Source organism: Cheilinus undulatus, linkage group 2 (genome assembly GCF_018320785.1).
Source record: "Cheilinus undulatus linkage group 2, ASM1832078v1, whole genome shotgun sequence".
Taxonomy (NCBI): domain Eukaryota; kingdom Metazoa; phylum Chordata; class Actinopteri; order Labriformes; family Labridae; genus Cheilinus; species Cheilinus undulatus.
The window spans coordinates 22995136-23017968 of NC_054866.1; the positions used below are offsets into that span (position 1 = coordinate 22995136).

Consider the following 22833-nt stretch of genomic DNA (forward strand, 5'->3'; position numbering starts at 1 on the left):
TCATAGCAGATATGTGTGATTCTTAACTCTGCTTATGAATAAACAAGGACTTGCATAAGCAAAGTCAATTTTTCTTAAAACTATGCAGGGGTGTGGACTTGAGTCTCATGAATTTGACCAAGTCTGCCCACAGAATTGGCTGGGCCCCTGAAAAAACAGTGAACGGCACCTCTCCAGTGGTGATTTATTGATATCAATCCATGTTTTGGATTAGTAGCATTGGTGCTGGTGTCCTGGATAACAGTTACTTCATTTTGGAGCTGAAAAGTGTTTCAAGCTCTTATTGGGTTTCAGGACAGGCTGTGTGTTTCTTCCTGTTTTTAAGCCATTTTTGCCCAGTGTAAACAGCTTTTCACCATTTTCCTGCCCATTTTTTCCCACTTTTAACCCATTTTGGCAATTTTTAAACTTTTTTTCCACAATTTAAAGTGCTTCCGCTCCTTCTAATTTCTTGTTTGACACCCTGATGTTTGTCTAGATCAGGGCTTAAGAGAAATCTGACATTACTTTCCAAATGGTTCAGTCAATGTTCCCATCCACATTGATAAAATTAACACCAAGAAAAGTAATTCTGTTCTCAGAAAAATGTTTACATTTTGAAAAAGGCTATATTTTACAACAGCATAAATAAATATATTTTTCTTTTATAAAAGTAGATATTATTTGCTCTGATGACTCAGTTCATTCAAAATGTAAAGCTGCTCAAAGAATGGTGAGTCCTGGCTAATGTTTTTTTGTGAGATAATGCTTTAGATCAGACATCAAATTAAGAAACCTTACATTTACTGGTTAAATTGGTGAGGCTGGAAATTACACCGCTAAACTTAAGTTAGCAAAAGATGACCAAGATGAGGGCAACATTAAGGGAAACATTAAAAACATTCCTCTATTGTAAAAAGGGTAAACAACTTGTTTAGCCAAGTTATTTGGACCTTACTCAGGACTTTAGGCCAAAGACTTGAGACGTCATTGCATCGTAATAAGACACCTACGAGACATGTGGTCTTACAGAGTCAGCATCACTGGGAGATACAGACCATATGACTGCAACTTGACTCACTTTGTGGCTTATTTTGAGTTATTTTGGTCAGATATGCTCTCTGACAGTCTGTCATTGTATAAATGATTGTTATATTGATTAGATGTCATATTTACACCAGTGCTCATGTGCTAGCACAAGCAATTGTACCATATCAAAGTTAACTCTTCGTCTGTGCCAGGGCTAGAGAAGTGTACAGTGCCTGAGCATTCATACTGGTCAAACAACTGGGACTCGAATGTGCTTGGCATGGGCACGGCAAGGATTGACTAGTGTGGGTGGGCCCTTAAACTTCATGTCAGATTTATAGATTCACACACAGCTTAAACTAAAACAGGAAAACTTTCAGATGTCAAGTTTTTAGGCAGAGAGACATTTCTCTAGTCAACCAAAGCGACTAAAAGAATGGTTACAATTAAGCTGAACAACCTCTGTCCAAAGAGGATGTTGCAGGATGCATAATGTTGTTTTCGTCCTCTGTAGCATGCAAGAGTTTTGTATTGTGCCAAAAATCTTGGCTTATTTAAACACCTGTCTGGATTGAAGTCAGGCTGAGTTTTAAAAACTCACCTGAGCATTAAGACAAGGATTTATGACTTGAAAATTCCAGAGTCTGTTCGTCGTATTTAAATGGAGTGATGTTTAGGAGCTAGCTCAGGCAGAAAACTCTGACTGCACTAATTCATACTTGACTTGAGACATTTTCACAATCTCCTGTCACACGTATCCTCCCGGTTAGATGGTCTATTTAAGCTGTAAGATTTATGGTTTCTCCCTGTGCTCTGTCATTGCTTTGCTGTCCCGTTACACTTCAACTTTCAATCTCCCCTTACTGCCTCGGCATCATCACTCCTTGATTTCTGTGTAATAATAAATCTGCAAGGAGGGTTGAGGTTTCTGTGATGTTTCTGTGTCGTGACCAAGCGTCATATACAGGCTTCCTTCACTTTTGCTACCTTCTTCTGGTTATTTTTCTCCGAAGTTTTGTGGTTTGTCCATCCTATGCATCATTATTAAAGGCTGATGTCAGTGATTTATGATCTGGGTTTTATTTTCCAAACAGTCCTCATTTAAGAATCCTTGTGCCTGGATCCTCTGCAGCTCATCCTCTCTCCAGTTTAAATGAGGCGTGTAGCGCCTCAGATAAAAATAGAGCAGGGGAATATTTTTAGCAGAGCAGAGCTAAAAGCGGCCGAGGGGCTCAAAGACTTTAACTGGAGTTCCCTTAATCAGCTGTTACGTCACAGCTCAGTGCAGCTGTTACCTGAAAAAACTGGACTTTAATGAGACCGTTATGTAACATGCTGTGTATAATTCATGAAAATGTTTCACATGGGTCTCAATGAAGACACACAAACAGCTGTGCTCTGTTTACTGTCTGCTGAGACTGTTCATCATATTTAAAGCTTTATCACTTTTTGATTCATACTTCTGTCAGACAGCACTATGAGGTTATTTCAATCAGGAGAGACTTAGTATGAATTTAACAGTGATTTATATTACAAAACTGGAAATGTTTGAAAATGTGAAATGTATACAGTGAGTACACTCCATGAACTTGAAAGGAGTAGTGAGGCAGACAGCAGGATAGAATACCCCCCTATGGGGTATCAGTACTGGTGCTGGTGTTTGCAGGTGCTGAATAAGATGAGGAGTGAACTTCTGAGGAGCTAGGCCCAGACACTGATGTGATGACTAGGAGGTGGCAATGAAGGGATGCAGTGTGGCAAGAGGAAGGTGGGTCTGAAAATCAATTAGATGTAATGGAGGTGGCTGGGGTGGAGGAGGGTTGCAGCGGTTGCGCTGAAACAACTGACAGACTTCTGAGGAAAGAACACATTTTAAAAAAATGAAAGCATTTATTCTGTAGCTTTCCTCTACTTCCTGACCCCCAATGGATTATCAGAATCATGTGGTCACAAACAACCTATTGAAGAAACTTCCCGTAGCAATTTGGCATAGAGTACTTTAAGGAGCTAGGTCAGGGACTTTGTCATGTTGAGTCCAGTGAGAGGAACACCATCTTATTTGTCCACTGAAAGGTAAACCACAGAGGGCCTTTTGTCTGTTTTTGCCAACTTGTAGGGAATCCTAGAGGGAACTTTACCTTGTTTTGCCCCCTGGAAGACCATCCCAAGGGGCGCTCTATAACTTAAGCCCACTGGTAGGGCATCCTGGATGGGAGTTCATCATGTTTTGTCTACTAAGAAGTCCTCCCAGAGGGCTGTTTATCTGGTGTTGTCCACCGGAAGGCACTATACCACATTACTAGTGATAAAATGGTTATCCAATGGTGAAACCATGGAGTAATTAAACAGTTTATTTTATTTTGTATGTTTACTTAAAATTACAAGTTATTCCTCTAGCTGATGGTGATATCTAAAAGGCAGACAACAAAGTGACTTCTGTGATACCTGTCGACTTCCAGTTGAAGTCCAGCGCAGACACTGTGGGGCATGAACTAGTCCAGTTTGTGTTAGGTTAAACCTTACACACTTCAATATTTTAGTGTGATTTGGAGAAATTAGTCAGTACAATTTAACTCAGGCAGGGTGTTAACATACAGTGCTTAACAATTTTATTAGACCACCACCCAGAGTAAGGTTTATGCCACAGCTGCCCTGAATTAACAGCATTGGTAATTACCAAAATCATTTTTTATGTTTCTGCAATGGGTAATTCACCAATATGTAGAAGCTCTTTAACCCAAATGATATTTTTAATGCTAAAATATAATTATTATTGTTATCCATGAATTTTCAAATTTACTGATTTACAAAAAAAACTGAAAAAAAGTAAAGCACATTATTATTTCTTGATTAATATGTCAAATTATAGTTATTTACTTGCATTCCTGAACAGAAAAATGAGTTTCAGTGGTTGAATGTTATGCTTGATTAATTTCTGACTTCTCAGAGAAGCAGAGTGAGCCGGCTCAAATTTGGGTATAAAAAGGTGACTTCAGTTTGAAATCCCTCATTCCTCTTCAAAATGGTAAAATGTGGAGAGCTCACTGAAAATGAAAGAGTCCGCATTAAAGCACTTCATGATGCTGGATGGTCTCTGAGACAAATATGACAGGTGGTGTAATAAATTTGATAAGCACTGTACATTTAAAGGTCCAGTTTTAGTTGGCCTAACAATAAATTATCTTTTTCTAACTGCATGTAAATGTACTGAGTGTCAGCTTACTAGTCTGTCCGTCTGTGATGGGACCTCTCCAAGCTCAGGTTGACATTAGGAACAAATGAGGCCTCTGAGGACACAGGCAGCAGCTCTGTGCTTAGACCTAAATGCTAACATGTTTTAATGTCAGTAAGTGTCTTCAGGGTTTACCTGCGGTCAGGTGTTAAGGTGTTGATGGCTGACTCTGTGTGACACTCAGACTGCCGTTTGATGTTGTGACAGCCCACAGTCTCACAGTGACACTCCCCAGGCTCTCTAAAGGTGTGTCAGCTGTCTGTTCACATCTTCATTCTGATTTGATCCTCACCATGGAGTCTGAGTCTCCCTGAGACCTCCTGCTGTCTCTCTGACCCTGCTCACACCTGCTGGTTTCACTGACCTGAGCATGCCCACGTCAGAGCGTTCATGCTCTGCATTAACAGACAGTCTGCTGAGATGTCATTGTCAGGGACCAAGCAGTAAGGCATGAGACACAGAAGTACTTTTAAAGAAAATGTGGGCTTTTATTTTACCCAAACATAGGAAAACCAAATTTACAAACCAACTCATAATAACAAGGCATATGAAAGAGGTCAACTTAATATAACTTGAAGTAAACAGAACAAAATTAAGGTGTGAACTGAAATAAACAAACCTAACACAATGAGACAAAGGGAGTGAATTTATAGGTTTGGCCAAACCAAATGAAACACAAGAGGGGTAGACAGAATGGATGCTAAACTAAACTGAATACAAAGCAAAACTAACTAAACCCAAATCCCCCCATGACATCATGGCTCTTGGTCTGTTCTAATGAGGTGGCTTCAGAATGAAAGACCTCTCTGCCCTTGGCCACACCTTTTGTCTGAACCAGGAAGTTCCCTCTTCCACCATCCATGTAACTCAAAAGAAAGAAACAAGGATTAGAACAAAAGAAACGTGTAATCTTACATCGCCCAAACTGTGTGCACTAAGTTCGAACAACCTAAGATTAAATACATACATAAACTAATACCAGATCAAACTAGAAAAGCACTCAGAGAGCGCAGACCTCTGCCATTAGCCCTATCTCCCAATAGTGAAGAATCCTTTAATAAATTCCTGAAGCTGTGCACATGTGCCCCCCCCCCCCCACCCACCGACCCACACACACACACACACACACACACCCAGGACTCGCTGTTTCAGCGAGAGAAGCAGTCTGCAGTGAGGTTGTCTTTCCCTGGGATGTGCCGAATGTTGAACCGGGAGGTTCAGAGCCAGATACCAGCATGTTATTGGCCCATTTGTGTCTTTCATCCTCTCCATCCATTGAAGGGCCTTGTGGTCCATCTCGAGGGTGAACTCTCTTCCCAGAAGGTAGTACCGGAAGGAATCCAGGGCCCACTAGACAGCCAGTGCCTCTTTTTCCACTGTAGAATACCGAACCTCTCTGGGGAACAGTTTCCGGCTGATATAGGCGACAGGATGCTGGTCTCCTTGGGGCTCCTGGAGTAACACAGCTCTCAAACATTGGTCAGAAGCATCAGTTTGTTGAATAAAATGTTCATCAAAGTTTGGACTGTATAGACGATGTTGCTTACTTAATGACTATTGTATGTCACTGAAAGCTGAATCTAGGGGGCCAGCCCAGGGAACAGAGTGCCCCAAAGGGAGTATAGTGTCTCTAGCCGCTTGGGGAACCACTAGCGGCAATGCCAACCCCTGTTGGTGGTAAAGTATGCCTTGTTGCAGGATATACTCATTGCCCTTTGAGTCCAGCTCAGCTCCAGGCTCCTTCTCCTTGACCTTCTGGAAAAGAGACACTAAAGATGGATCAATTCTTGCATTTCTGTAATATCTACAGGCAATTTGAAACCCAGTGGTAGTTCTGGCTCAGTGTTGGTTGATGGTATCACAAGTGTTTTGTGAAAATTTTCCTGCCTCCTCTGACTGCGAGTTTTCCTAGACTTCCCGGCTGTAGTCTCCAACTCATCATCTCATTTATTTCTTGGATAGTTTAACCTTAGGTTGGACCCATTTTCCCAAACAACTCCTTGAGTCTTGCATACAGCTCCTTTGGGGTCTCATCAGGGTCAACATCCAGTGAGCAAAATCTTTGTAAGTCTCAGGGTTAATATCATACTTGGTGAGGATGGCTGCTTTCACCTGGTTATAATCAAGAGAGTCATCAGTGTCCATGTGAACATAAACTCCTCTAGCCTTGCCCGTAAGCAGTGGAATTAAGTGAAAAACCCAATCAGATTTCTGCCTCCTGTACGCTATGGCAATTCTCTCAAATGTGACAAGGAAATATTCAATATCATCATTATCTGTCAATTTTTCCAAACTGGGTTCATGGTGTGGTCAAAACTGACTAACAGAGGCCTCAGCATGGACTGGAGGATTTGGTGTGGTAGAAAATGGAACATCTACGTTGTCTGGGTCAGAGTCTGAAAACTGATGATCAGGTACTGGGGCTGTTGTGGTCTGAACTTCTAACTGCAAAAGTTGAAATTGATGTTTAAGAGCTGTGAAACGTTGTTCTTGCCTTGCAGTTATCTCATTCTGCTTCACTTCCCAGGCCTCTTGCTTGTGGGTCTATAGAATGGACATCAGGTCTGACAGAGTTGGCTCCTTACCTTCACCCTCAGTGCTCTCCACCACCCCAGAAGCTCCTTTTTCTTCCTCCTCACCAGCTGTTTTCTTGTTTTTTCCAGATTTTCCACCACGATGCATCTTTCTTCTTTCTTTGTCAAGGGGAAAAAAGTCAGAAATTCAAAAATCTGTTGAAGAGAAAAAAAAAAATCCTGTGATCTCTACTGAATGATCCCATCACTGCCACTAATGTGTGGGTTTGAGTGATATTATACTTGTGTGGCTTTGGCCATCACAGATGTCCTGCTGCATAAAATATAATCTGGACTTTATGTACATCTGGAAAGACCAAATATGTCAATCTTTCCACCAAGACTGGGTAAAGGACTGGGTGAGCATTCACACTACCAAACCAAAGTGAATAAATGTGTCCTTCACCAGCTCCATATGTGGTCTAAATGATCAGATGTTCATCCTTCAGGACACATCAGCATTGCTGTACATCTGAGATCAAGAACAGATGTAAATGTCAGGTGTAAACAGGGTCTTAGTGTGTCCCCCTCTGCTCCTTTAAAAGGAGTGATGGAGCTCCTCCTGCTCCCTGAACTCCTGTTAAAACTGTTATAAATGTTTTAATCAGAGCTGCCAGTGAACCTGCAGGTTTGTACTAAATACACACACACAACAGCAGTGTGTGTCTGTGTGTAATCTGCAGAGAGTGGCTCCTATCTGGTTTTATGAAGAGTGATAAATGTTTATATTTGTGACATCAGAGAGCTCTCTGTAAACCTGCTCACCTTGGCGTATGTCGCTAGAGTCTGTGGACTGAATGTTAAACACTCTGATTACATTTATCTACACACAACGCAGGAAAAACACATGTTTACATCACTAGTGTCCTTTTGAATACATAAGGCTGTATTGTAGCGAGTCTTTTACCCAGCTTTCTGGCTGGTCAGTGTGCAGCTGCCAAGGGCCTGGCTGAAATGTTTTCCAATTTTTCATCAGTAGAGGTGCAGTCCTTACAAGTGAATGAGTCCTCTATCCTGTAAATCTTTGGTGGTTTGTTTTGTGTGCTTGTGTAAGAGTGATGTGTGAAGCTATGCTTGTTTGTCCATAGGTTGTTTGCTGTTGCATGATCCGGATGACGTGCTAGAGGGGTAGGTAGAGAAGAACAACGATTAGGAATCAATGGGAATGAAGGAAAGTTAGAATGTTACCGAAGTACGTGGACCTGCACACTGCAGTTGTCATCAAGGTTTACATACATTAGGTATGATCTCTGCACTTTAAATAAGTGGGGTTTTTTTTCTTATTTTTTGCACAGGTTGACTGATTTACCTGGCATTAAGGAGACTGATATCATAAATGACTGGAGCCTGGGTGCCTGAGACACACATCTTGGCCACAACATGGCTTGATTTTCTTTACAGTTTGCATATCAATATGCACATCTCAGAGATCCTAGAGAACGGGGGTTCACCTGTGTTTTTCTGTGAGCTACATGTGGCTCTCAGCCAATAAAGACTGGAAAATAATGAGCAGAGAGCCACGTTGTGTTAGCATGTATTTATGTTTACATCAGTAGAATATGTTTTTAGTTTTTGATGACCTTGATGGCCACAAGCTGAAACTTGTCTGTCTGATTAACTTCAACTGTGAATGAACCTCACACTGGTAGAATATGTCACAGGCAAGAACAACACACTACAAAAACACTTCAGGTTTATGCTTTTCAAAGTAAAAGCCAGGTTTCAAGCTGATTCAATGACAGGAGCTGGCACCCATTTAACTCACTGAGTGCCACTTACGTATATATACGTCAAAGTGTTTTTTTGGTGGCTGGCACAAGGGGGCGCTCTCACACTCCCTCTGAGTAATTTTGGGGGTTCTGGGATACATAGTCGGAACACGGAAGAGACGGTAGATCAAAGCCAGTGAGATCAGAGAGAAGTGGAGACGCCGGGATGGAGGTAATCTAAGCTAAAAGTTCTAAAATATTCAGTATCGACACAAAATGACCCCAAAAAACTGAGGGAGTCAAGTGGCCAGTTTCACCAGCGGATGATGGAAGACACTTTAAACCTTTGCATGAGAAATCGGTTACTCACTGAAACCACCAACGAATCCAGGGATCAGCGTGTTTCTTCATCTGCCTCGGCCAGCCAAGAGGCTAAAGAATGCCGCGAGGTCTCCCCCGTGCGTCGGAGAGAAAAGGCATCCACTAGCCAGTTTGATGCATACAGCGACGACACTTCAGAGATGGGCTTTTTCCGACCCAGACTCTGAGGAATGGCTGCAGAGTGAGCGGAGCGGATCTTGTTCTCCATCCCAGAGTGTTAACGTTAGGAACCCACTGATTATTAAGACAAATTTATCGAATGAGACCATCACTCATGCGTTCCTGTGATTTCAGAAGCAGATTTGAGAGAAGAGCAAGCCTCTTACAGTTCTGCAACACTGTCTGTTGGCAGAAAAAGAGGTAAGAACAAAAAATTCTATATTATAGATTATATATATAAAATCTATATAACATATTATAGATTATATTACATTATATTACTTCTATGATTTACAGGCAGTGCCAGGGGTCAAGAAAGCAGGAGAGGACGTGGGCGTATCGAGGGGTCCCATTGTGGCCGTCCAGTTGTATTGTGCTGTATTTTGTATTTATTTTTATTCATATTATTTATTTTACAATAAAATAACATTTGTAATACAATTTTCAGATGTCTTTTATGCCATTGAAGGCAAAATTATAACATTCAAATCACTGTTCTGCTTGACAGACTCTCTTTCACAAAAATGCATTTTTCTCAGCTTTCTAGAAAAAAGTAGTCTTTTTGGTGAAACTTGCCTCTATTCAACTTCAAATAAATCAAGAATGTTACAAGCTGCAAACAAATGTTTTTTCCATGATGAAATAGAGGGTTTGCTCTTTTATTTGAGCTATTCAGTGTTTTCAGAGTTATAGTACAAAATATTCTGTGGGTCTTGAAAGATGACTCAAAATGGCCAAAAACGCTGGCACAAGCCACTTAAATTTTTTGTTTTTCTTATTTTTTTATAATCATTTAAAAGAGCAAACTGGTAAAAGCTGGAGAGCTGTTTGGGAGCCTTAAGAAAAGCTCTCATTACTGAGCTGAGACAAATGATCCAGACATCTGTAGTGATTTTGATGACAAATCCAGTTCTGCTGCACTCCACCAGTGTAGCTTGACAATCACAGCTTGACCCTTATTAATGCTGGCCTTTTTGCCAAAACACAATTTTGGTTTTATCTAAACTTCCATTCACCAGCTTTAAAATCCAAATCTGCCATAAAGCAAACCTGGGTCTGTACTCACTCATCACTTTTACCACTTCACCCTGAGGCAGGTAAACATTTGCACTGGAGGACTACTGGAGGAAGTTGTGGTCAAACTTGGTTGTATGATTAATTTGTTATTAACTTTTCAACACGTTAATATTTGCAGATTAATCACAAGTTAACACGTTAACAAATTAACAAGTTAATGTTAACAGCCCTACTAAAAAGAGATGGATCCCCCTAGCAACAAGCTGGGCTGGATGGCCATTGGCTACATAGCTCCATTCTATAGCCAAGTTAGCTTTAGCAACTTGAGCTTTAGCAAACATAGCTGAATCTATAGCTACGCAGATAGAAAAGTTCAAAACAGCTACTTTGAGCTTAGCTTTAGCTCTGTTAGCTATGTAGCTCAGATACCTGTGTAGCTTAAAGAGCTATGCAAGAGTGTTTTCATGGAAGACAAGCTTTCTGTTAGGTTTCCTGTTAGGTTTTTGATTTTTTCTTTTGGTATCCTAACCCTCACCCTAACCCTAAACAGAAGTCAAATCTGGTTTTATTTCAAGATTTTCTGATGCGCATTTCCACCCTGAGATATTCAGAATCTCAGATGAATGGTCCTGAGAGTGACGGTTGGAAATGAATAGGTTGCAACCAGTCTGTCTTGACGAATGGGGGGACTGCACATCTGTTGGGTCCACATTAAATGACAGACAGGTGGCACTCTGACAAACAGACAGAAGCAGCATCAAGTATTTAAGAAGCAGGTAATGATATCTTAAATTTTGTATGTATCATTGTAGTCTAAATTTCTGGCATTTGATGACCCTGTGGTGTAGTAGACAGATTTCAGTCGACTTTGGTATAACTTGTTGGATACAGTGAAACTGTCACTCAGTGGAGATAGATGGACAGGAGCTGCACAGATGAAACAGAACTCTGTGGTTTGTGTCCATTACAGAAATCCTTGTGCTGATCCTCATCAAACTGAGACCTGATCAGCCAAAAGGAAGTGGAAGCAGCAGGAAAGTTCATCCAGACATTGCTCATGGTGAAAGAGGGGAGATAAAGTCCGCTGAGAGAGAAAAGAGAGGGGGTGTGGACACAGATGGGATGGAGGGAATAAACAGCGCCCCACTCTGTCGGCATGCTATGACACTGACCGTGTACGAAACCACCCACTCATTCCCTACTCCCTATCCACTACATAGTGAGTAGCATATAGTGGACTATATAGTGAACTCAACTGCAAACCACAAAAATGATTTTGGACTCCAGCCGCGGGTGATGATGTCATCATCGTCTCACAATTAAAACGTTTAGCAACAATGGCTTGTAGATTATAATGAAAACGGCTGAGGATTGACATTAACGGTAGAATTTCACTGAAAACTGATACTAAATGTGATGTATTTTCCCCCAAAAGTAAAAATACAATAGATAAAAAAGTCTGTCTTTAGTGGCAAAATAGTATACATTTTTGTGTGTAATGTAACTTATTTTTGGTAAAGATGATGGTCTCATGTCTTGTAATCCCCAGAGTTATTCCGTTTAAAATCCTTAACATTTTCTTACAGATTTGATTAAAAACCAACAAACAAAAAATAATTAAAGTTTTTATATGTGTTCCTGTACTTCTCTTATTCATCCGTCACATTTGAGAGCAGCAACCGCTATGCATGATGGTAAATATTGCTGGGCTAGTGAGCATCTGTTGTTCACTACTTTTCAAAATGCATTGTGGGATGAGTGCACTATGCAGTGAATAACAATGCTCATTCAGAATTCGGACAACACTACAATATGGCGTATTCACTATGTAGTGCACTATATAGTGAATAGGGAGTGATTTCGGACACGGCCACTGACTGTGTTTCATTCTAAAACTGACTGAGGTTTTCTTCCTGTATGATTTAACACTTGCATTAATAACTTTCACTTCCATTTTATGATCTTTAAAGCAGGAATGCAATGGCACAGATTGAGAGATTTTTTTTCCTGAGATGAAACGGATGAGAAGTGTTTCCACTTAAACTTGAGTTTCAAGGTTCACTCTTAATGTCAGAGCAGAGTTTATTTATATTTAACCTTTATGTTTTTTAGAGGACTGTTCCCTCTAAGAATCATAATCTCTTTTACAAAAGAGTCCTACCCATGACAGCAGCATTATCCAGAGAAAAACAGTTTGATCTCTGGGTTTAATCAGCCAAACTTGTGGAGTTTCTAATCACACATACTTCAGACTTTAACTTCTCTGTCTGGAGTTCAAACCTGATTTCCATGCAGAGCAGCATTTAGTTAAAGGTCAGCACCGAGAACAACAGGAGCACAGAGGTAAAGTTCACCTGTGTCACCTAAGTCAGAGCACAGACACACAATGAGCTGTCACTGAGAATATCTTGATTTTATAAAAAGAACTGAGGCTAAATGCAAAAGTTTCCTTTCCAGGCAGAAAATAAAAAGTTAGAGGAGCACAGAGAGATACACCTATAGCCCAGCCTGGCTGTAGCTTATGTGCTACTATGATAAGAAATCTTTCTATAAGGACATTTTAAATAAAGCAGTGATTATCTAAAGTATCATGACTACAACAGTGCATTCAATATTTCATAACTCATTGTGCAGAAATGTCGTTTCTCGCTGAAGAAATATTTGAAGCACCTTCTCTCTGTGTCAATCTGTCATTGCGTGTGTGTGCATGTTTGTAAAGATGTGTGTGTAGTTTTGGGTCAGTAGTTTGTCAGTCAGCTCATCCTGCAGGTTTGAAATAAAAATGGAATCTTCAGGATTTAAACTTCAGTGAAACCAGGAAACAGAACCTGTTGTTTTTCATGTATTATGTATGAAACTGTCTGCTCCTGCTGAAGCCTGCATGCTGTTTTTTACACTCACACACACAAACAGGTATGTGTGTTTGAAACTGTGGCACACAGGGCCAGATGGATAAGAAAGAGAATGGATTGCACCCACTAATAGCACTATGATCTGCACAGAATTCAGGCTTGTAATCTGCCTCTTTTAAGCTCCTATGTGTAAAAAATTTGCCCTTATTTTATGACTCTACTAACACACCTATAGAGGTGGGCAGACCAGTGCAAACTGCGCCTGTCTTGCAACTAGTCATGTGACAAATCCGACATGGCAATCACAGAGTAGGATGTAGGTCACAACCTTATTCTATAAGGACCCAGTTCTGCATATAGATGCTGCAGCTTGACTCACCTCAGCAGGGAGGAAATGACTAAACTACATATGCTGTAAAAAAAAAAAGAGAAACTTCTAAAATCATTTTTTTCCGATCTTATGCACATCCATGGAAGAGTATGCCATCCAAGGTCGTTCATAATATGATGACCATATTTTATATTTACCTGAATAATAACCACTCTTATCAAAGCAACAAAGATTAATTTTATGGATGTAGTACAATGTAGCCTTTTTTAATTTTTTTTAAATTACACCCCTTTTCTTAAAACAGAATTACCTCTTTATTGGTAATGTTAACTGTGTGGAAGGGCACACTGAACTAAGCGAATAGCTTGGCCATAGTGTGCACAAACGTCACAATGCCAAAAAATAAAGTAGAAGAAACTGAGACAATGTTAATAGAAAACAATTGATAACTGTGAAAGAGACCAAAAATGGGGGGAAAGTTGAAAAAATTGGTTGAAAGTGGCAGCAAAAATGTGGAAAAATGGGCGACAGATGGGATGAATTTGTTACAAGTGGAATAAAGGGGAAACACTGCAAAATCAGATGAAATAAGCAACAAAAATGAGAAAGAAGGGGGTTAAAGATGGCGAAATTTGGTTAAAAGCCGCAAAATCTGCATGGCAAAATTCAGCTATAAGTGGTAAAATGGATAAAAAAAGAGGGGAAAAAATTGGATTAACCTGGCACAAAAAGTGTCATTATTGGGCAAAAAGAGGCAAAAGTTTGTTAAGAGTGCCAAAAAGAAGTGGCAACTAAAGGAAAAACGGTCATGTTCCAGATTTTGATTTGTCATGTTCCTGAGATTCTCTGGTGTTTTCCTTTGTTAATTCTGTGTTATTTCCTTGTTTCTAGTTTTATTTTGTATTTAGGTTTTGCGTGTGTTATTGTCCCAATTGCTTCTAGTGTTTTTCTGTTTTATATCCTCCTGTTTCCTTAGAGCTTTCCTAAATTGTACTTTTGGTATTTTGTGAGTGTTGGCATTTGTTCCTTGTTCCCTGTGTTTCATGTCTAGTTCAACTTCCTGTGTTTATATTTGTTTCCTTGCTCCCATCCTAGTGTTTCCTATGTTTTGTATATCTTCCTTGTCCAGTGTTCTTGTATATTGTGAAGTTTCCTGTTATATTTTGTTGTTGCATTCCCTTGTGTGTATTTCCAGTTTTCTTCCTGCTTGAGTTTCCCTCTACTTTGATTACCCTCACTAGTTTCACTTTGGTCTCATTAGTCACACCTGTCTCTCTCTGTCTGCAATCACTCCCTATGTATTTAGGTTCTGTGTTTCTCCCCGTATTTTGTCAGTTCATTGTTTGATGTCTGCTGTTTGATGTCCACGTTGCTGCCTAGTCCTCCTTGTGTTTTCTGAGACCTTTGTTACCTGTTTTATTTGGAAGGAAGTTTTGTTAGAGATTTTCTTGACATTTTTGTTCATTAAATTTAGTTTGTTTTTTCTGCATTTGGGCCCTCATTCTGAGTTTTTTGCCATACTTGACAGAAACGTTAAAAATGGGTTAGAAGTGAGTCACAAATTATGGCAACCATGGCTAAAAATGTGGAAAGAAGTGGCAAAATGGATTAAAAGTAGCAGAAATTTAGCAAAAACGGACTGCAAGTGGCCAAAATTGACAAGAAAGGGGCATAAAAAGGGTGCTTAAAATGTGGCATAAATGAGCAAAAAAGGCAAAAATTGGTTTAAAGTAACAAAAAACTGCCAAAAATGGTAAAAAGCATCTAACACAGTTTATAAGTGACAAGAAGCAGCAAAACATGAAGCAAAAATTGGCTAAAAGCTTCAAAAAGAAGTTTAACTAAAACAGGGAAAAATAGTGAAATGGGGCAAAATTGGTTAAAAAATGACAACGTTAAGTGGCAATAATGGGCAACGGGGAGCTGATAGTGGCAAACAAGCACAAAAAGTGGAAAATTGGAAACTGGTTAAAAGTTGCAAAAAGAAGTGGCAAAAAATGGGGAAATGGGCAAAATTTGTTAAAACTGGCAAAAAGAAGTTTCAATGGCAAATAGAGGAAAAAGAGGCAAACGAGTAAAAAGGAGCAATAAAGAGCAGAAAAAGTGTTTAAAAAAGGTTATGAGTAGCAGGAATAAATAATCTCAGCTTCCAAGTACAATTATAGCTTGATAAACTTTTCAGCTTCAAAATGAGGGAACTGTTAGCCAGGACGAATGCTATTCTCTGGGGTTATCAGGGGCCCAGCCATTTCTGTTGGTAGGCCAGATGCCATCACAGGCTTATTTAAAGAGAAGGGGGTTTTAATAACTGACTATGCACATAAGTGCTTTATCACTTTGATTTTGTGATATACCATTACCATCAAAAAGATATGAGTTATATAAATTTAAGGTCATAGCCCCTGGTCTTATGATGCACCCAAGAGACAGTTGCATCTGGGATGGTGTCTACTTGGCAGTGCAGTTTTGTGTGCATTTCACCCTTTGTGTTTGCTTTGGGGATTGCATATTTTCTCTAAACTGCACAGATTTAGCAGATGCAAAAGTATGAGTAGATGTGCAACCTGCAGCTGTGGAACAAGATCAATGGAAGTGTGCTGTGAACTCATAGACATGTCCATCTTTCTACAAGCACACTATTAGGAACCTCCTGCCCCACAAACTTAAGACTTTAGAAATTAAAATTAAGAAATTTAGATCTTACACAGTTGTTTCCTTAGTCCCTAAGATAGGAATGCTTCAGCTTTGAGCCTTACTGTACATCATTTGAAAACAACCACATGCCAGGCACTAATGTGAGCGCAAAGTCATTTAGAACAACCTGGTGCAACATGACAGCTGTGAAGAAAAAAATAGAAATATTCCCCCATGTGATGGGTGCCAAGATACTTACTGGGCATACAAAAGGGTCCTAAAAAAGAATTATCTAAAAGAGGTGAGTTGAGCCCTACCATGTTTCCTTGATCCTGATTCTGATACTTTATACATATGCACATACACACGGACTATCTATCAGACCTGAAGCTGCCCTAACACCAGATAACATGCTGCACTCCACACAGCTACCTGGAGGACATTCAGGCTCCTCAAGGACACTTTAATGATCATAATAAGGAGGGGGTTGGCGCAAACCACAGACCACAGCAGAAACACACACCATCTTATAAACCTTTAAAATCCTTCGACATGCAGCAGGCTACTGTGGTTAGGTAGCTGAAGGCAGTCACACCATCAGAGAACTCAAGAACATTTAACACAGCTCACAGTACACCTGTCACAGCTGTTATTAATATCATCAATAACGCCTGCTCCATTAAAAGTCCCAGCAGGTGTGAACGACATCAGGGGCCTTATTTACAAAGCCTCCTAATGGCCGGTCTAGTCCTGTCTTGGCTGACAGACTGGTAACACTACAAGTGGGATCCCGACCAGTCATCATTTTGACTGTGGGCAAGTCTGTAGGTCATCAGAGAGGCAAGTCGGGAGTTTCTTTCCCCCTGTGTTTTATTCAAAGGCATGTCATGTCTGTACTTCCCTGACTCCAAGTCTCAAGCTGTATTTCTGAAACTCCTCTATGTATTACTTACCACACTCAGAGCATTCACTTGCAAGCCTGGTCTGAGGAAAGTATTAGAAATAGTCAAGTAGCATCACATATGATGGTCGCCATGTAAAGGTAAGATAAGCTGTTACATAAACTAACATTAAAAAAGCCTTGAAAATTGTGTGAGTAAAACCAGAATATGGGAATTGGTCTTTACCCTTGATTTTGTCCCGGCTTATAAAATAGGTAGATAACTGACTACCTGGTATTACCTGAGGATTTTTGCTATATAGATATTTGCTATATTTTTCTCAAAATAAAGACACTTATATAATAAAGACACAAAAAAGTGGGTCTTAAACATACTCTTGTAGGATTATTTACCAAAACCCAAAACCGGAAGAAGCTCCAGCGGAACCAGACTCGTGTTGATGAGGAAGAAACCTTGAGCAGAAACAGACTAATGTTGAAAAAGCAGAATTCTTGAACAAAACCAGACTGATGTTGATGAGGTAGAAAGTTAAAGCAGATAAAGGCCAATGTAAACCAGCAAGAATCCTAAAGCAGAAACCAGACTCACGTGGATAAGGTAACCTTGAGCAGAACAAAACTCATGTTGAACAGGCAGAAATCTTGAGCAGAACCAGACTCTGTAGAGCAGGCAGCTGGCATTTTTACATCATTTTTATTCCACCCTGTCTTCAGTTGGACCACCACACACCGATATATTTTCCCAGTCTACTACTTCTCCCTTTATGAGCCCTGCTGGACCCCCTCAGATTCAGGCTGATTTTATTCAAAACAAACATGAAGGTGAACCTTATTTATTCTATCTCTGGGTGTCTTCTGTGTCTGTGTTTGTGTGTGTGTCACTGTCACTCTCTGTATTAACAATGATGTGGGCAGCACATCATCATACATATGTATTGAAACCATCACCGTCAGGTTTCTCCCCCTCTTTGTCCTCCTTTGTCCTCCTCTACATCTCCATCCCCCCTCCCCACTCCTCTCCTTCCCTGATCTTGACTGTCACCATCCATCAGCGGTCAGCTTCGTCATCCCGACTCTTCCTGCCAGCTGAGGTGTTGTAGGATTGAAGGAGAGTCTCATCTTCCAACAACCAGCTTCCATTTCAGGAGTTGCTCACTGCATGGAGGGTCTGAGGGGGAAAGAGGGGGGTCTAATAAAGAATGTGTTAGTAGGGGGAACAAAAGGACAGGGGGACAGATGAGATGATAGAAGAGGGGATGAATGTCAGGTAATCAGGGGAAAAGGAGAGAGGGAGGAAAAGGTGATTTATATCATGGGGGGGTAGTGCTTGAAGGTTACTGTAGGTCACAGTGACATTTATGAGCAGTAGGGGGCAGTGTGTAGTTTGTGGACCTGCATGTTTGTGTGAGTGCCTCGGAGCATTTGCTTCACTGAGGCATGTCTCTGTTTAAATGACTCCATGCTCCCTGATGAATGACTTCAATTAAATTTTCAGGGCTGAGGGGTGAGGGTGGGTGGGGGTGGGCTACACTCTGCTGATGACCCCCTAATGTGAGAAAAGGCTACAACAAACTCATCAGCAGAAAAAGAGAAAGAGAAGGAAATGAGAATAATCTGTTCTAAAAGCTTCTATAGGAGTGTGTTGAGCTGTGTTGCTTATAAACCTCATTAATGAGCTCAAATGAACACAGTTTATTTCTACTGTTAATCAACAGGCTAACATATTAATGTTTAATGTTTCATAAAACTGTAGGCAATGTTAAGTTTAATGCATTTCAAAGTGATCTGTTAGGCTGGCCACACACTACATGATTTTAAGCCCAACCATAGGCCACATCTGCCCCCCAGTGACCGGGGTGGATACATGTCCTGTTAAAAGGTAGTTTCAAACTATAATTTGTGTTAACAATCCTCAGCAATATCATAATTTTACTGCTCCCTGGCATATCAGAGCCTCCCAAACCTTGAATAATTATCCTAGGTTGGACTGCCTATGACAGAATACCCACAACAGCTACTAAACGTAAGCAGATGGCATAGCATAATCAAACAGATGTTACATAGTGAAACCGCTTAAACATGCACAAATCTATGCCATACCTCCATCTCAGCTTACCATGGCTTACTGGGGCCATATCTTGGGGCGATGTGTTATGTCACCATAATCTCTTTCCATTTGGAACTTTTTGGTCATATGGGATCAGTTTGGCAAACAAGGAAGCCAGGGTCCATTGCTTTGAAAACCAAATTTTCTGTCTCAAAATATTGTCTCTTAACACTCCTTAACTCACCTTGATTGTTTGTTTACTTTTCCCTTCTCTCTCATATTTTGCTGCCTATTCCTCTAGTCATTGTCTTGCTGGAAAATAAATTTTTTTCCCAAGCCGTAGTTCTCTTGCAGGCTGAATAAGATTGTCCCCCAGGACTTTCCTATATAATTTGACACATTCATTTTACCCTCTACCTTTCCATGCATGCAGGGCAGGCTGCTGAAAAGAATTTGCCACCACCGTGCTTCACAGTGGGGATGGTGTGATTGTGGTGATTTGCAGCGTTTTGTCTGCCAATCATAGCATCTTGTCTGATGGCCAAAAAGCATCATTTTGGTTTCATCAGTCCAAAGAACTTTATTCCACTTGATGATGGAGTCTTCCACTCAGCTTTGGGCGAACTTCAGTTGAGATTTACTGCGTTTTCTTCACTAGTGGCTTTCTCTTTGTCACTCTCCAATACAGCTTTTTGGCAGACCCTGGGCAACAGTTGTCTGCAGAGTCTCTCCCATCTCAGCTGCTGAAGCTTGTAACTCTTTCAGAGCAGTCATAGGTGCCTTGGTGGCCTCTCTCAGTAGTCTCCTTCCTCTCAGTTTGAGAGGACGGCCTGATCTATGCAGATTTACACATGTCATATTCCCTCCATTTCTTGATGATGGATTTTTCCAAACTCTGTTTGAAGTTGAGTGCCTTGAAACTTTTATGTACCCATCCCCTGACTTAAACTTTTCAGTTTATGGAGTGTTCTTTTGCCTTCATGGTGTTATAGTAGCCAGGAATACCAATTAGCCTGTGACTGGACCTTTCAGACATAGGTACTGTATCTTACAATCACTTGAGACTCATTCACTGCACTCAGATGATCCCCATTTCACTAATTGTGAGACTACGAGTACCTACTGGCGAGACCTGGCTCATTAGGCATGAGTGCCCTTCATTTTTGTTTTTTCTTTCTAACAGCAGAAGCTGCAGCTTGGTTTTGGAGAGTAGCAACTCACACAAATGCAGCCATGAATAAAAAAAGAAATCATATTTCTATAATTCCAAATATCTTGTCTTTTTGTTGTGAATTTATTAATGATCTGTACTCACCCAGAATGACTGTCCTGTTCTCTGAGACTAAGCCTTACTCTCATCTGCAGTGCGCTGCTAACACTCTGATCCAAGCTCCAAGTAGCTTTTTATGAATGTTTCACTAAGATCAACCCATTCACCCAGCACCCAGGTCCATGATGTCACTGCTGATGTCACAGCATCAATATTACATAAAACGTTATGTAATATAACCTGAAAACTTTATAAGCAGCAGGCCGTGTGTTCTCAGAGCAGCACAAATATTTAACAGGAGTTTTAGAGTTTGGACTACGGTTTAATGAGCATGAACTGTCTCTGATCCTCACACTCAGACTATAATGTTATTAATCAGCTGTGAATATAAACTGCACAGTGAATGACCCTCACTCTGATGATATTATTCTTATTAAATCAGCTGTAGAGATAACGTGCACAGAGACAGATGGATGAATGTTATTGTGCACAGGGAGCGTCATGCAGTTCCATTATTAATGCCCACCCCGTGGGGGAGTTGAATCCTTTCATGGAGAAGATAATGACATGTGTCGTCCATTCGGTGTGTCTCTAATGAGAATAAAGCTGCCGACATTAATGAATATAAGCTCTACGTTTTATCCCCTGTGTCTGACACAGCAGAGACTTCTAAATGTTCTTGTTTTACAAACTCACCTCAGCGTGTGTCAGAAAAAGTGACTGTTTTCAGAGAGGATTGCTGCTCTGAGAAGTGTGTTAAAAACCTTCGATTTGTGCTGAAAGGTGTGGAGGTTAAGTTAACTTTTCTACTTCAAATTCTCTTCCACAAATTGCAGGACAAAAACATTTACATTGACAGGTGAGCCGGAAATGCAGAGGAACAGCCTGCACAGATTCACTGCTGTTTTAATGTAAAGAACAAGATCGTACACCAACCTTTTGCTGGAGACATATAAATGGATGTAGTATACCATTTACTATGATACTTTTCCACAGTTAACCATTTTAAAAGAGATTAAAGGTCACTTTAGTTATTTGGGTGAACACGGCTGATGGTATGCTAACTAATTTCATCATCTACAATTATTAGCAAGTGCAAATTCTCACTCAGATTACTTCAGTAAAATACTCATATACACATTTACCGTCCACTGCTGAAAACAAAAAATAGAAGTGTTTGCACCTAAAAGAGCTGATCTCTGAGCTGATGATGTGAAGGACTTTTTCCTTCAGGTCAGAAACAGATCTCCATGTCAGGATGGGTACAGTCTCCATTTCCTCCTGTGACAGGCTGAAAGCTGAACCTCAGCAGGTATAAGCATTTTAGATGCATTAAGAAACAACAGGAGCGGATGTTTTCAGCTCATCACAGCTGCACACTGTCTCATTTTCTTAATGTCCTCACAGTCACAGCGCTCAGATATCTGCAGAGTCCAGAATCCCTCAGAGTCAGACCTGAACACGCCTGCCAACCATCACTGCAGACTTCAACTCTGTACTAACCACAGAACCATATAAATATGTTAGAGCTCATTTACGGTTTTTACTTCATGTATATAAATAGATCAGATGCTCTGAACAATGTAACTGTCTCTGCCCATGTATCATAATCAAATTGTTCTGTTCAGCTGTATTTGTCTGTTTCTGTGCCTGCTAGCTAAAGTCAAACATTATGTTTATAGTTCTGAACAAAAATGTCAACATTTTCAAAAAAAATCTTTTTTGATTTTTTGTTGATCTCGCTTGATGGCTCCAAACTGCTCCTTTGATTCCCAACGGTGTTGCAAAATTTGGTATCAAAAACTTCCAGTAACATGCAGGAATCAAAACCAGCTCTATAAGCCAGGTATGCTTAATCACCAAGGCATTTGACTCCAGTAAGCTTTAATTGCAGTGTATCCGAATGAAACATTAAATGCATAAAAGTATAATAAGTAGTATAAGAACTTAGAATTGATAGATTTTTAAGTCCAAGTGCATTGATAGTATGTGCAAATGGTACAAGAAAAATGACTAGACATAATCAAAAATATAAAATATGTTAGGATGTAGGCAGATTTACATGAGGGAGATAAAATGATTTGAAGTCCCTGTAAAAGGAAGTTCAGCGTTAGTTCTTGCAAAACATGGTAGTCATACGTCCAAACATGATCAGCTGACAGCCAGCTGATCCTAATCAACAACTCCAAGCTACCACAGCCAATCACAGCGGTGTATTACAATATGACGTACTTTCCACGAATCCCTGCTTGCATTAATGCTGATGCACCACACTGCTGCTGATGGAAAAGCCTAACTTCCTCCACCCCAGCCTCCTCCTTTATAGCATAAAGCTTTTGCACCCTCATATTCAGATTCATGCTACTTTTGGTTAATTGTACAGTGGCCGAGAGGTCTCACACAAATGCAAATTCAAAATGCTTTGCAAAAAGGAAAAACACAACGACATTTGAGAAAACACAACACAAAAGTTCACAACACAAACACAAAAACTTGCTGCAGGGCATGAATACAAACACTCAGCGCCGTGCATGAATACATAAACTCGGCACAGCGCGGAGGCAAACAGATTCCACAACAGCACAAAAATACAACAATTTGGCACAGCAGATGCAAATAAAAAGTCACAACACAACGGAAGTGGGGCTGTTATTAGGGACGGACCTGCTAAGCATCTAACGGCTCCGTTAGCAATAAAGTTACGTACAACACTGCTACT

The 22833-nt window shown here is 40.3% G+C and overlaps 1 protein-coding gene across 1 annotated transcript in view; it reads left to right on the forward strand.

Moving 5' to 3' along the window:
* Positions 1-22833, forward strand: part of mtnr1ba (melatonin receptor type 1Ba) — a 43918-nt gene that overhangs the window by 14046 nt on the left and 7039 nt on the right. Inside the window, exon 2 of the mRNA XM_041806950.1 lies at positions 21348-21376. Coding sequence (XP_041662884.1) covers positions 21348-21376 — 29 coding nt within the window. The remainder of the gene's footprint in view (positions 1-21347; positions 21377-22833) is intronic.